Source organism: Oncorhynchus mykiss, chromosome 2 (genome assembly GCF_013265735.2).
Source record: "Oncorhynchus mykiss isolate Arlee chromosome 2, USDA_OmykA_1.1, whole genome shotgun sequence".
In the NCBI taxonomy this organism is placed as follows: Eukaryota; Metazoa; Chordata; class Actinopteri; order Salmoniformes; family Salmonidae; genus Oncorhynchus; species Oncorhynchus mykiss.
The window spans coordinates 19,912,735-19,928,588 of record NC_048566.1 but is presented as its reverse complement, the minus strand read 5'-3'; the positions used below and the strand labels follow the sequence as shown (position 1 = coordinate 19,928,588).

The window sequence follows — 15,854 nt, the reverse complement described above, 5'->3', positions numbered from 1 at the left end:
ATTGTAAACAAACTTAAACGCCGCCCCCCAACTCTGCCCCAGTGGTTAAAAACTTTGTCCGTCAGCGCAAAGGACGTTCATTGGTCTAAATAACTCAAATTGGGCGTGACGGTATTTGTTGTTGTTTCTGGGGCAAGAAGTAGCTAGCTGGTTAGAACAGTCGGCTATTTAAGAATATATTTCGTTTAAATAATTTCATCCAAAATAACTGTTCGTCGTGCTCATTATATGATAGCGTTGGTTACGTGAAGAGTCGGTGGGAAAGATCGGTGTGGAATTTTCACTTGTATTTGTTTTTATTACGTTTTTCCAAAGAAGGTGAGTGTCTGGCTGTTTATTCATTGTCTTCGCTTCGAGATCGTGCAGCATATTCCTCAATCTCGCACAATATCAGAAATAGCTCATTGGCTTTGATCGATTTGTTGGCTGGTATTGGCTTTCTTTTGGATGTCATGTGAATACGTTTTTCATTCAGCCTAAAGGATTCGCCATAACATCCGCTTGCAACGTAAACTAGCTACTGGAGGCAGCTGACGTTAACCTTCGCCTACTCAGCTGACCAAGCCCAAAACTGTAAATAATGACGTGGCTACCTTGCCATTGTCTGAAAAACCACAACAGTAGGCTACTGTAGGTGGCTGTGATATAAACAGGGCTATACAGAATTCAACCTGTAGCTATTATGATAATACATTTTAGCTAACGTTACCTTGGCTATCACACGATGTTTGTAAATAAGCTGTGTAGCTAATTAATGTATCCACTAGAAAGCAAGACAGTGTGTTCACGCAATGTAGGCTATGTTGTACATTTTCATATCTAATCTCAATATTTAGTTGACCAACAAGTGCAAATATAAGACTATATATGCATATCACATTTATAAAGTTTAAATTAAAAATTAATAAACGTTTAAACATTGTAGGCCCCTCCACATACAATACATGATTTCAAATGATTGAGTTGTCAAGACAGCATACAGTAGCCTATCTGACTCTCCTTGACAAGTTTGTTTTTGTGTACCTGATCCATTATGTCATCATGGTCTTGGTACCTTGATATCAAGGTACAGCTGATAAGTGGCTCCAGGCTTCACACATAGTCAACTAGTTAGGCTATATTTTACTTTTAAATTAACTATACACTTAAGAATAGATATTGTTTGAAGAGTATCACTTAACATATTTTATCCTGCATTATTATTTGCAAAACTGCAATTAACAGAAGTATACATACAGTGGGGCAAAAAAGTATTTAGTCAGCCACCAATTGTGCAAGTTCTCCCACTTAAAAAGATGAGAGGCCTGTAATTTTCATCATAGGTACACTTCAGCTATGACAGACAAAATTAGAGAAAATAAAATCCAGAAAATCACATTGTAGGATTTTTAATGAATTTATTTGCAAATTATGGTGGAAAATAAGTATTTGGTCAATAACAAAAGTTTATCTCAATACTTTGTTATATACCCTCTGTTGGCAATGACAGAGGTCAAACGTTTTCTGTAAGTCTTCACAAGGTTTTCACACACTGTTGCTGGTATTTTGGCCCATTCCTCCATGCAGATCGCCTCTAGAGCGGTGATGTTTTGGGGCTGTTGCTGGGCAACACAGACTTTCTATGGGGTTGAGATCTGGAGACTGGCTAGGCCACTCCAGGACCTTGAAATGCTTCTTACGAAGCCACTCCTTCATTGCCCGGGCGGTGTGTTTGGGATCACGTTTCATCTTCAATGCCCTTGCTGATGGAAGGAGGTTTTCACTCAAAACTCACGATTCATGGCCCCATTCATTCTTTCCTTTACACGGATCAGTCGTCCTGGTCCCTTTGCAGAAAAACAGCCCCAAAGCATGATGTTTCCACCCCCATGTTTCACAGTAGGTATGGTGTTCTTTGGATGCAACTCAGCATTCTTTGTCCTCCAAACACAACAAGTTGAGTTTTTACCAAAAAGTTATATTTTTGGTTTCATATGATCATATGACATTCTCCCAATCGTCTTTTGGATCATCCAAATGCTCTCTAGCAAACTTCAGACGGGCCTGGACATGTACTGGCTTAAGCAGGGGGACACGTCTGGCACTGCAGGATTTGAGTCCCTGGCGGCGTAGTGTGTTACTGATGGTAGGCTTTGTTACTTTGGTCCCAGCTCTCTGCAGGTCATTCACTAGGCCCCCCCGTGTGGTTCTGGGATTTTTGCTCACTGTTCTTGTGATCATTTTGACCCCACCGGGTGAGATCTTGCGTGGAGCCCCATATCGAGGGAGATTATCAGTGGTCTTGTATGTCTTCCATTTCCTAATAATTGCTCCCACAGTTGATTTCTTCAAACCAAGCTGCTTACCTATTGCAGATTCAGTCTTCCCAGCCTGGTGCAGGTCTACAATTTTGTTTCTGGTGTCCTTTGACAGCTCTTTGGTCTTGGCCATAGTGGAGTTTGGAGTGTGACTGTTTGAGGTTGTGGACAGGTATCTTTTATACTGATAACAAGTTCAAACAGGTGCCATTAATACAGGTAACGAGTGGAGGACAGAGGAGCCTCTTAAAGAAGAAGTTACAGGTCTGTGAGAGCCAGAAATCTTGCTTGTTTGTAGGTGACCAAATACTTATTTTCCACCATAATTTGCAAATAAATTCATAAAAAATCCTACAATGTGATTTTCTGTATTTTTTTTTTCATTTTGTCTGTCATAGTTGAAGTGTACCTAAGGTGAAAATTACAGGCCTCTCTCGTCTTTTTAAGTGGGAGAACTTGCACAAATGGTGGCTGACTAAATACTTTTTTGCCCCACTGTATACAGTTGTGTTGCAATGATAACGGTGCATCCATATATGATGTATTATCAAATGTTAACTACTGTTGACCCATCCCTGTGTGTCTCTGTAGATGGACAGTCAGTACCAGCGCTCTGTACCACTGGAAGTGAGGAGGGCAGAGGGTGAGAGGGTGCGAGCCAAGCATCCCGACAAGATACCAGTGAGTGTGAACAGAATAAATGCCAGTAGTGTTGGATAGCTTCCTTTCCTTAACTCCTTTCTCTTATGACCATTGGCCACTGATCTGTAAGGACATCACACTCATGATTGTGAATTAATTTTCAGGGCCTAAAAGCCCTATCCATCTCTTTTATTAGCAGATAAGTGATCCTGGCATAGGATTAAAGGAAAGGAAGCTAGTAAGGTGTTATTAAGGTCAGATAGGGTTCAATACATGGATGTTAGCCTTGCATGCCAAGTTTCTTGGCTCCAGTTGAATGGGACATGACGGTGCAGTGTGTAACTACTGACCAAGTACTGTGTTCCCTCTTAAACCAGATCATTGTGGAGAGGGCTACCAGGTCGAGAGCTCCTGACCTGGACAAGAAGAAGTACCTTGTGCCCTCTGACCTCACAGGTGAAACTGACGAGATGAGATGTCTGTCTTTCTCACAATTATTTCCTCTCTTCCAACTCATGACCTTGTTCTTATCCTCTTCCCTCTCCCCGTGCCTCTCTTCCTTCTCTCCCCCTTCCTTATTTTCTCCACTATAGCGCCACTCTTCCTCTTCTTTTGAAATGAAAGTCTAGGTAATGTGTTTAGTTTTGTTCTGTAAGTCACTGTCTGACCATCTCTCTATTTTTCTCTCTCAGTGGGTCAACTGTGCTTCCTGATCCGACAACGTGTGTCTATGAGACCTGAGGAGGCTCTCTTCTTCTTCGTAAACAACTCCCTTCCCCCATCCAGTTCTCCTCTCTCTGCTGTCTATGAGGTAAACACACACGCACACTGACACAACCTTTTATCCTACCCCCATGACCCCCTAATGCGAGATCCAGATGCCAGGCATTTCCTCACGGTCAGTGACACAACTCAATTATATTGAGATTGTGTTGTGTGGGTTTTGCGTATGTTATAAACAATTAGAATTAAAGTATCATGTTGTATTCAGTGTACATACTTCAGTTATTGTCAGCAGTTCTGCTTTTGCCATTTTAAATCCTTATTTCCCTCCCTGTCCCTGTCCTCCCCGGTCCCTCACAGGAGCACCATGAAGAGGACCTGTTCCTATACATGACCTACAGTAACGAGAGCGTCTACGGTGCCTGAGTCGGGACAAAAGGAGGAAAGAGAGAGAGAGACAGGAGATGGGAGAGAACTCTTTGTAATGTTTCATCCCTATTATTCTTTAAGTATTTAGGAAATGGCGGTGGGGAGATGGCGGTGGGGAGGAGATGGCGGTGGGGAGGAGATGGCGGTGGGGAGGAGAGTTTGGTGGGTTTTGTCGGTATTTTTGGGGTGATTATATTCTGTGTCAGTATGCTCTCAACCATGGTAAGGCATTCTAAATTTGAAAAATAACGGGGTAATTGGAAATAGGGGGAGTGAAAAATATATTTCAATAAAAGAAGAGTGTTAAGGGGAAAGCTCTTTTAATTTCTATTTTTCTTTCTCAGCCAGCCATCTGTATTTAAGGCAAATAGTATTTTTTTTGTGTAAATTAATATCATGGACTTTTGTGGAAAATAAAATCCGAAATGCATGGTTTGCTAGTTCTGCAGTTTGTCATTTAAAAAAAAAAAAAAAGTTTTATTCAAGCAAGACAGTGTGTATTGTCATATCACAAGCTGTCCCCATCTCATCCTCTATTTATAAAAGTTGTGAATATAAGACATTTGTCTTTTGCAGAAGTTCTAAGATGTTTCATTTGGATATACTGTGTGACTCATTTTGTCACATTTCCCAGAAATCACAATTCAAATAAATTGCTGACACTCGGTAATGGCGAGTGGGAATGACGAAACGTCCTTAATAAAAAAAGAGTGAGTGAGCCAAAGAGAAATCAGTGAGGAAGTGTAACTTGTAATTGAAAGGAGGGATAACTTTAGTACATTGTTTATTTTGTATTCAAGTGACATTAGCTATAGAGACTAAGGGAGATAATTTGAATAGACATATTTGGTTTGTGTGTGGGAGACTTGCTACACAAGTAACTTTCTGGAGTTTTTGCTGAACAGGCTTATAGGCTTTCCAGGGAAATAGAAAGTTCTAGACCCAGACAAAAAACAAGAGAATCATGGAGATGCAAGAAACCCCCCGAGAGAAGGAAAGAGTCGTGGAAGTGGACGAGAGTCAGATAATTCTGGAGACCTCAGGTAAAGAAAGAGAACATCTTCATCACCAAACTTCAGCTACTGGGGTAAATTTGCACCGCTTTCCTCGGAATACATCAGCATATTTTCATTTCTATTACGGTATTAGGTTCAATCCTTTTAAAAGGCGTCTTAGGCTATATGCTATTTTTTGTTGTGTTCTGAGAAGATTAATTTGGTCCTAAGCTTCCACATAACCTATTTGTGTGTCTGCATGTCTATCAGTCGAGGAAGCTGAATCTACAGTCTATTCCAAACTGAAGAGTCCATCGGAGGACATTTATGCTGAAGCTTCTCCTGGCCAGCCCTGTGCCAAAGACAGACCAGGTACAAGTGGCTACAACACTGTTATTATATTATTCATCAAATTTAATCAATTAAATATATTTTATTAATACATTTTTACAGAAGCAGATGTCCCTAAGTGATTTACAGACACTCGGCCTAAACCTCAAATATTATAATTATAAGATTATTACATTATTATTACATATGTCTGAACTAATCCTAAATAAATGGATGTCTAAAAATGTCCTATTAAAATAATAAACATTATTTCTACTTTTACGCAAGAGAGGAAAAAGAGGAATAGAGAAACACTCATTCAGTCTATGTGTGTGTGAGAGAGAGAAAAATAGTCAGTGCGACAGTGAAAGTAATTTTCCCAGTTCCGAATTTTGATTACCGACACATTTCCTTGGTCTAGCCTACTATTAATGTTGTGTGTGGTGTGCAACTTGCAGTTTGCATCTGCATGTCTAGACTTTTGAGATCATTCATTGCCAACCCTTAAATAGCACATGTTACAGGTCAGGTGAAGTTGTTATAACAATAACAGAATGTCAATGTTCCAAAATGTCCATATAACAGGATTTCTATATTTCTGTCATGGAAACATGAAATAATGTGGTGAAAATGTCTAGTTTTAGGGGATAATATTATCTAGCTTGTAACATAACGAAACCCATCTGGAGAGAAAGGACCTGTTTGTCTGTCTCACAATCAAGGCTGAGACATGATAATAGCAGACCTCCAAGCAGAGACCCAATCTATTGTTGAAAAACACAGCCTGGCTGAATGGACATCACTCCAAGGACTTGATATCTCTCCAGACAGTTATTCAGAACGCTGTCTCTAGACACGCAGAGATAGAGAGACAGAAAGTAGCAGCAGCAGCCAAATGATTTTGGGACAGACTGAGTATTGTATTACAGGAATTAGTTATAAATCTGAAAAGGGCACGTTGCTATAGAGACTGAGAGGGATTTTTTTTTAAAAACCACAGTGCATGCCATTTAGCATTCACAGTACTTTACAGTCGCAGTCTGTGGGTCAGGAACGACAGTAATGTATATACAATTTTGCCGTATTGGAGGAAGTGGAGGGACAGCCAAATTACCAGACGAGGCAAACACAAAGTTATCGGTTGAAGTGAAGGAACAGCAAGATAAAGGTAAGCAGGATTTCAATTGTTGCTCGTAGTGATTGCTTATAAAATGTCTGATGGTGCCGGCCATATAACAAAGCTAGGGCCCTCCAAGAACGATACCTATAACGAACTATAACATCAAACAATTGAAATCGTTCTAGTTCAAGTGAACAGGAGCGTTCACATTACACCTATAACTACAAAATTAGTGGATAACGAGATCGTTTGGGGTCACTTTCAGAGCGATGTTTACCCATGACCTAACAACCAATCAAAAACGCGCTCTTGGTTCTAGCTGCGTGAGGCTGCTCCGAGAGGAGGGCACCGTAAACTTGCCTAAAGAAAATAATGTACTTTTTTTACTTTATACATTTTCTCTGACACCCAAAAGTACTCGTTACATTTTGACAGGAAATTTGTCAAATTCATGCATTTATCAAGGGAACATCCCTGGTCATCCCTACTGCCTCTGATCTGGCGGACTACCTAAAAACAAATGCTTCATTTGTAAATTAATGGCTGAGTGTTGGTGTGCCTCTGGCTATCCGTAACTTTTTTTTTTTAAATGTCATAAAAATGGTGCCGTCTGATTTGCATAATATAAGCGATTAGACATTATTAATACTTTTACTTTTTATACTTAAGTATATTTGAGCAATTCCATATACTTTTGATGCTAAAGTATATTTAAAACCAAATACTTTTAGACTTTTACTCAAGTAGTATTTTACTGGGTGACTTTCACTTTTAGTTTAGTCATTTTCTATTAAGGTATCTTTATTTTTAATCAAGTATGATAATTGAGTACTTTTTTTCACCACAGCTGATATATAATTACTTGGGAGAATGATGATACATGACAAACAGCCATATCCGCATAAGGCCATATTTTCCGATGGTACAGTACCAGTCAAAAGTTTGGACACACCTACTCATTCAAGGGATTTTCTTTATTTTTACTATTTTCTACATTGTAGAATAATAGTGAAGACATCAACTATGAAATAACACATGGAATCATTTAGTAACCAAAAAAGGGTTAAAAAAAATCTAAATATATTTGAGATTTTTCAAAGTAGCCACCCTTTCCCTTGATGACAGCTTTGCACACGCTTGGCATTCTCTCAACCAGCTTCATGAGGTAGTCACCTGGAATGTATTTCAATTAACAGGTGTGCCTTGTTAAAAGTTAATTTGTCGAATTTCTTTCCTTCTGAATGCGTTTGAACCAATCAGTTGTGTTGTTAAAAGGTAAGGCTTGTATACAGAAGATATTTGGTATTTGGTATTTGGTAAAAAACCAAGTCCATATTATGGCAATAACAGCTCAAATAAGCAAAGAAAAATAACAGCCCATCATTACTTCAAGAACTTTGAAAGTTCCTTTAAGTTCTGTCGCAAGCCCTATGGAGTTGGGAGTTGGCTCTCATGAGGACCGCCACAGGAAAGAAAGACCAGAGTTACCTCTGCTGCAGAGGATAAGTTCATTAGAGTTAATTGCACCTCAGATTGCAGCCCAAATAAATGCTTCACAGAGTTCAACAGACACATCTCAACATCAACTGTTCAGAGGAGACTGCATGAATCAGGCCTTCATGGTCAAATTGCTGCAAAGAAACCACTACTAAAGGACACCAATTAGAAGAAGAGACTTGCTTGGGCCAAGAAACACGAGCAATGGACATTAGACCGGTGGAAATCTGTCTTTTGGTCTAATGAGTCCAAATTTGAGATTTTTGGTTCCAACCGCCGTGTCGTTGTGAGACGCAGAGTAGCTGAACTGATGATCTCCGCATGTGTGGTTCCCACCGTGAAGAATGGAGGAGGATGTCTTATGGTGTGGGGGTGCGTTGCTGGTGACACTGTCTGTGATTTATTTATAATTCAAGGCACACTTAACCAGCATGGCCACCACAGCATTCTTCAGCAATATGCCATCCCATCTGATTTGAGCTTAGTGGGACTATCATTTATTTTTCAACAGGACAATGACCCCAAAACACACCTCCAGGCTGTGTAAGGGCAATTTGACCAAGGAGAGTGATGGAGTGCCTCATCAGATGACCTGATCTCCACAATCACCCGGCCTCAACCCAATTGAGATGATTTGGGATTAGTTGGACCGCAGAGTGAAGAAACAACAGCCAACAAGTGCTCTGCATATGTGGGAACTCCTTCAAGACTGTTGGAAAAGCATTCCTCATGAAGCTGGTTGAGAGAATGCCAAGAGTGTGCAAAGCTGTCATCAAGGCAAAGGGTGGCTTTTTTTTAACACTTTTTTGTTTACTACACGATTCCATATATGTTATTTCATCATTTTGATGTCTTCACTATTATTCTACAATGTAGAAAATAGTACAAAATACAGAAAAACCCTTGAATAAATAGTTGTGTCCAAACCTTTGACTGGCACTGTATATGTTAATAGCAATACATCCTGACAAAATACACACTCTCACTGTCCTGTTAATGTGCCGTTCGGAACCTTGTGAACTGTCAAGAAAAGACCCATTACTGATCAAAATGGTTGCCTAATCAGGCCTAGGCTAGATTATTATTATTTCAGAATGAAACAGGCATTCAAATGCAAGGCTTTTTAGAGGTTATTGAAATGATATATTCATTTTTATGTACAGTGTACACAACATTAGGAACACCTGCTCTTTCCAAATCAGGCACTAGAATTACTTTAAAAATATGAATGTTTACCAGAAGACAGCCATCCAGAGTTTCCTAGGACCACGTCAACATCCTTTGTCGAATAAACTTGCATTTGCTTCCCTCTGGTGGTTGGCTGCATCATTACATCCATTTATATCACTTCACTGCAACGTTAGGTCAAAGGGGCGGTCCTTAGAAAAACATTTATCCGTCTTGACTGCTTCATGGCACAGACATGGCAAAGCAATTACTGAATTTGTCTCGAGCAGTTAGATCTAAATATATAACTTTCATAGCTCTACGATAAAGATTGCGACCTACACACTCACAAGTTTGTGAGGAAGTCAAACATTTTATGTCAGTGCCTCTAGATACATTGAGATACATTGCATGTGTTCAGAATGACAAAATTGTCCCCTTGTCTATAGGAGGGATGCAAGCTGTTTAAATGGCCCAAATGTTGATATAGACGTTCACACATTTAACTGATTTTGACTATCATTAATACAGTGCCTTGCGAAAGTATTCGGCCCCCTTGAACTTTGCGACCTTTTGACACATTTCAGGCTTCAAACATAAAGATATAAAACTGTATTTTTTTGTGAAGAATCAACAACAAGTGGGACACAATCATGACGTGGAACGACATTTATTGGATATTTCAAACTTTTTTAACTAATCAAAAACTGAAAAATTGGGCATGCAAAATTATTCAGCCCCCTTAAGTTAATACTTTGTAGCGCCACCTTTTGCTGCGATTACAGCTGTAAGTCGCTTGGGGTATGTCTCTATCAGTTTTGCACATCGAGAGACTGAATTTTTTTCCCATTCCTCCTTGCAAAACAGCTCGAGCTCAGTGAGGTTGGATGGAGAACATTTGTGAACAGCAGTTTTCAGTTCTTTCCACAGATTCTCGATTGGATTCAGGTCTGGACTTTGACTTGGCCATTCTAACACCTGGATATGTTTATTTTTGAACCATTCCATTGTAGATTTTGCTTTATGTTTTGGATCATTGTCTTGTTGGAAGACAAATCTCCGTCCCAGTCTCAGGTCTTTTTGCAGACTCCATCAGGTTTTCTTCCAGAATGGTCCTGTATTTGGCTCCATCCATCTTCCCATCAATTTTAACCATCTTCCCTGTCCCTGCTGAAGAAAAGCAGGCCCAAACCATGATGCTGCCACCACCATGTTTGACAGTGGGGATGGTGTGTTCAGCTGTGTTGCTTTTACGCCAAACATAACGTTTTGCATTGTTGCCAAAAAGTTCAATTTTGGTTTCATCTGACCAGAGCACCTTCTTCCACATGTTTGGTGTGTCTCCCAGGTGGCTTGTGGCAAACTTTAAACGACACTTTTTATGGATATCTTTAAGAAATGGCTTTCTTCTTGCCACTCTTCCATAAAGGCCAGATTTGTGCAATATACGACTGATTGTTGTCCTATGGACAGAGTCTCCCACCTCAGCTGTAGATCTCTGCAGTTCATCCAGAGTGATCATGGGCCTCTTGGCTGCATCTCTGATCAGTCTTCTCCTTGTATGAGCTGAAAGTTTAGAGGGACGGCCAGGTCTTGGTAGATTTGCAGTGGTCTGATACTCCTTCCATTTCAATATTATCGCTTGCACAGTGCTCCCTGGGATGTTTAAAGCTTGGGAAATCTTTTTGTATCCAAATCTGGCTTTAAACTTCTTCACAACAGTATCTCGGACCTGCCTGGTGTGTTCCTTGTTCTTCATGATGCTCTCTGCGCTTTTAACGGACCTCTGAGACTATCACAGTGCAGGTGCATTTATACGGAGACTTGATTACACACAGGTGGATTGTATTTATCATCATTAGTCATTTAGGTCAACATTGGATCATTCAGAGATCCTCACTGAACTTCTGGAGAGAGTTTGCTGCACTGAAAGTAAAGGGGCTGAATAATTTTGCACGCCAAATTTTTCAGTTTTTGATTTGTTAAACAAGTTTGAAATATCCAATAAATGTCGTTCCACTTCATGATTGTGCCCCACTTGTTGTTGATTCTTCACAAAAAAATACAGTTTTATATCTTTATGTTTGAAGCCTGAAATGTGGCAAAAGGTCGCAAAGTTCAAGGGGGCCGAATACTTTCGCAAGGCACTGTATAATAAAGAAGGTGAAATATTATGGGTAGATATTCCTACATCCGATTATAACTATATATGGACACTTTATGAAGTATTAAAAGGCTTATTCATTCACAAAAAAATTAATAAATCATATTTGTATTATACTTGTATTGTGTATTAGATCATATGGGTTGAAGTGTTATTTTCTCAGACATAAATAAACAATTCCAGGTGAAAGCCAAAGGTCATAGCTTTCTAGGGGGGGAAACATTACTACATTAATAAAATATTGACCTCTTGCTAGATTGATGACTAAAACCACAGCGAAACAGTGAAAAACGGCTGTCTGCTTTAAAGCCTTGAGACAATTGAGATATGAATTGTGTATGTGTGCCATTCAGAGGGTGAATGGGCAAGACAAAATATTTAAGTGCCTTTCAACGGGGGATGGTAGTAGGTGCCAGGCGCCCCAGTTTGAGTGTGTCAACAACTGCAACGCTGCTGGGTTTTTCACACTCAACCGTTTCCTGAGTGTATCATGAATGGTCCAGCACCCAAAGGACATCCAGCCAACTTGACACAACTGTGGGAAGCGTTGCATCGCAGTGGAACGCTTTCAACACCTAGTAGAGTCCACGTCTCGATGAATTCAGGCTGTTCTAAGGGGAAAAGGGGGGTCCAAATCAATATTAGGAAGGTGTTCCTAATGTTTTGTACACTCAGTGTATAATGTTATTGTTATCGTTATAGTTATTGTCTTTGGTGTGGATGTCCCTTAAGACTATTCTTTCCTTGTCTAGACCTGCAGGTCCTGGGGAACGTTGGTCTGTACCGCGCAGTGTGTTTACTACTGTCTGTCATCTGTCTGGTTCTACTGATCATCATCATCATCCTCTGTGTCAAATGTGAGTATCATATACATTCTATTCTAGAATAGTGATTTAGAAACAGGCAAGACTCATTTTTAATTTGATAGAATATCTAGCATGTTGGTTTAGATAGCCTTCTATGCAAGAAAGAACTAAACACGTGTGTAATAGGATTCCATTCTCTTTTTTTCTTCATTATTCTCTAGTTCCATCCCAGCCTCAGGTCTGTCATGGAACTGAAAAAGGGATTGAGGCTAAAGAGAAGGGGAGTGTGACTGAAAAAGGGATTGACGCTAAAGAGGAGAGGTTCCAGTCCACTGAGGTGTGCAGCCTGCAGACATGCCAAGCACAATACTTCCAACAACAGAGCCAGGGTGAGTCCACTACTGTAGTGTGTTAGTCTAATGTAACCTATTCAACTATATCGCTCTACATATTGTCGATGTATCGATCTAATGCTTTGAGATGTATTGTACCACTACAATGTTTTCTCGTTGACTTCATACCATGCTAATAATAATGCTAATAATAATAATAATTGAACCTACATATATTAACTGAACTACATGTTGTACTTGAAGAGTAATTTCCCTCCTTTCCTCCAGTCCCTGCCTGCCACATGTGTGATGAAGGCTGGCTGCACTTTGAGAGCTCCTGCTACTTCCTCTCCAGAGACAGAATGAACTGGGACGAGAGCAGGGACGAGTGTAAAAAGAGAGGGGCAGATCTGGCTGTCATAACAAACAAAACAGTGCAGGTGGTTCTACTACAATTGTTACTCCTCTCTACCTCTTGTTTCTCTTCTTTGTATAACAGTGACCATACAATGATGATAGCAACGCAACAGTGATTGTATGACAACCATACATAACAGTTGGATTGACGAAGGTTACTAATAGTCCAATAAAAACTGTGCATTCTCCCAGACCTTTCTAACGAAGAAGGGAAACCTGATGTACTGGATCGGCCTGAGACAGAGAACCAGGAACTGGGTTTGGGTCAACAACACTGCACTGGGACAGAGGTGACACAACCGATGATGATGTTTATTGGCCTTCAAGATGGCAAACAGACTTTGTTATCCAGAAATGAAAATAAGTGTAATGTTTTAGTATGGACAGTACTGAGCTGTTGTTCCCTTTCCTCTCATTGGTAGTTACTGGTCAGGATCCAACAGACAAGGGGATTGTGGGTTACTGACAGGAAGGGATCCTCCTGAGAGAAGCTGGAGCTCCACATCATGTGACCAGTACAGCTTCTACATCTGCCAGAGGGGGAGCTAAAGGACAGACTTCACCATCTGCCAGCAGTCACCAACCCTGGTCCTGGAGAGCTATACGATGTACAGACTTTTGTTCCAGCCCAGCAGTAAGACACATGATTTAGCTAGTCAACGAATCACCTTGATTAGCTGAATCATTTAAGTGTTGTACACCATGTAGGTCAGCAGGGTTGGTGGCCACTGCCATATTCCAACTAAGAAACCTGTCAATACGGATTCTCTTTAGTCTTCCAGCTATCATTCAGTCCTATTCCATAGCCTTTTATCCCATGATTACACATCTCTATCAACAGCCTTTTAAACCTTGATTATACTACACTTTATGACATACGTCTATGTTATTATTCATTCATTAGACATCCAGGTATGACCATTGATGGTAAATATAATCACATTACAGTCAGTTATGCCTTGTGAAGAACAATCAAGTCGGCCTTACAGTTTCAGTTGTAATCTGCACTAGTGTTAAAGATTAACACTGTATATTGCACTTATTTGCTTGTTTGCTGGGATGTTTTCTATATGTTTTCTTAATGCCTTTGAATGTGATAATGACCTACATGATTATGTGCATTAACCAATCATTATGTTTTAAGTATTGATTCACAATCCTGAAAGAAACAAAAGTTGAATATAATTTGTCCCTGTAATAAAGAATCCGTTATTATACTGTCTCGTCAAATCTTTCATAAAAAGTGTTCATGTACTTTACTTGGAATGATAAAGTACATGGTCCAAGAAAATTGAAAATGAATCTAGTCTGCATTTCAACCCAGTCATACCCATGTACAAATATTTCGTTTTTGACATGTAATACTGCATATACAGTTGAAGTCAGAAGTTTACATACACCTTAGCTAAATAAATTTTAGCTCAGTTTTTCACAATTCCTGACATTTAATCTGAGTAAAAATTCCCTGTTTTAGGTCAGTTAGGATCACCACTTTATTTTATGAATGTGAAATAGTAGAGAGAGATTTATTTCAGCATTCATTTATTTAATCACATTCCCAGTGGGTCAGAAGTTTACATACATTCAATGAGTATTTGGTAGCATTGCCTTTAAATTGTTTAACTTAGGTCAAACGTTTGTAGGCCTCCTTGCTCGCACACGCTTTTTCAGTTCTGCCCACAAATTTTCTATGGGATTGAGGTCAGTGCATTGTGATGGCCACTCCAATACCTTGACTTTGTTGTCCTTAAGCCATTTTGCCACAACTTTGGAAGTATGCTTGGTGTCATTGTCCATTTGGAAGACCCATTTGTGACCAAGCTTTAACTTTCTGACTGATGTCTTGAGATGATACTTCAATACTACTCGTGATACTACTCGTTTTACTGTGGATATAGATACTTTTGTACCTGTTTCCTCCAGCATCTTCACCAGGTCCTTTGCTGTTGTTCTGGGATTGATTTGCACTTTTCGCACCAAAGTACGTTCATCTCTAGGAGATAGAACACGTCTCCTTCCTGAGCGGTATGCCGGCAGCGTGGTCCCATGGTGTTTATACTTGCGGACTATTGTTTGTACAGATGAACGTGATACCTTCAGGCGTTTGGAAATTGCTCCCAAGGATGAACCAGACTTGTGGAGGTCTTGGCTGATTTCTTTTGATTGCCCGTGATGTCAAGCAAAGGGGCACTGAGTTTGAAGGTAGGCCTTGAAATACATCCACAGGTACACCTCCCGTTGACTCAAATGATGTCAATTAGCCTATCAGAAGCTTCTAAAGCCATGACATCATTTTATGGAATTTTCCAAGCTGTTTAAAGTCACAGTCAACTTAGTGTATGTAAACTTCTGACCCACTGGAATTGTGATACAGTGAATTATAAGTGAAATAATCTGTCTGTAAACAATTGTTGGAATTTTTTTTAATGTCATGCACAAAGTAGATGTCCTAACCGACTTGCCAAAACTATAGTTTGTTAACAAGAAATGTGTGGAGTGGTTGAAAAATGAGTTTGAATGACTCCAACCTAAGTCTACTGTATGTAAACTTCCGACTTCATCTGTTTGAACGAAATCCGAGCAAGGGTTGCCTTCCTGAGAGACATCAGAGATGGTAACGTTCTTTGTTTCACGGAAACATGGCTCACTTGGGATACGTCATCAGAGTTGGTACAGCCACCCGGCTTCTTCACGCATCACGCTGACAGAAACAAACATCTCTCTGGTAAGAACAAGGGCGGGGGGTGTATGCTTAACGAAACGCTTATGATTACAAGACGTGGTGTGATCATAACAACATACAGGAACTCAAGTCCTTTTGTTCACCTGACCTAGAATTCCTTACAATCAAATGCCGATCGCATTATCTACGACTCTATGTAAACTGGAAACCACATATCCTGAGGCTGCATTTATGTAGCTGGGGATTTTAACA

General features: G+C 39.9%; 2 protein-coding genes across 3 annotated transcripts; both read left to right on the top strand.

The window, feature by feature from the left end:
- The first annotated feature begins 55 nt into the window (after positions 1-55).
- LOC110537275 (gamma-aminobutyric acid receptor-associated protein-like 1) lies at positions 56-4,526 on the top strand. The gene is made up of 5 exons (XM_021623198.2): positions 56-318; positions 2,889-2,978; positions 3,317-3,395; positions 3,632-3,750; positions 4,023-4,526. Exons 2-5 carry the CDS (start codon positions 2,889-2,891, stop codon positions 4,086-4,088), a joined length of 354 nt encoding a protein of 117 aa, XP_021478873.1. The 5' UTR covers positions 56-318; the 3' UTR covers positions 4,089-4,526.
- A 140-nt stretch (positions 4,527-4,666) lies between these two features.
- On the top strand, positions 4,667-14,134 carry LOC110537264 (CD209 antigen-like protein E). 2 transcript variants are annotated; one of them, XM_021623177.2, is made up of 8 exons: positions 4,667-5,134; positions 5,357-5,458; positions 6,507-6,584; positions 12,117-12,221; positions 12,392-12,559; positions 12,791-12,942; positions 13,112-13,209; positions 13,342-14,134. In XM_021623177.2, exons 1-8 carry the CDS (start codon positions 5,056-5,058, stop codon positions 13,466-13,468), a joined length of 909 nt encoding a protein of 302 aa, XP_021478852.1. In that variant the 5' UTR covers positions 4,667-5,055; the 3' UTR covers positions 13,469-14,134. The 2 variants fall into 2 exon arrangements, with proteins under 2 accessions (XP_021478852.1, XP_021478861.1); XM_021623186.2 differs by lacking the exon at positions 6,507-6,584.
- Positions 14,135-15,854: the final 1,720 nt, after the last annotated feature.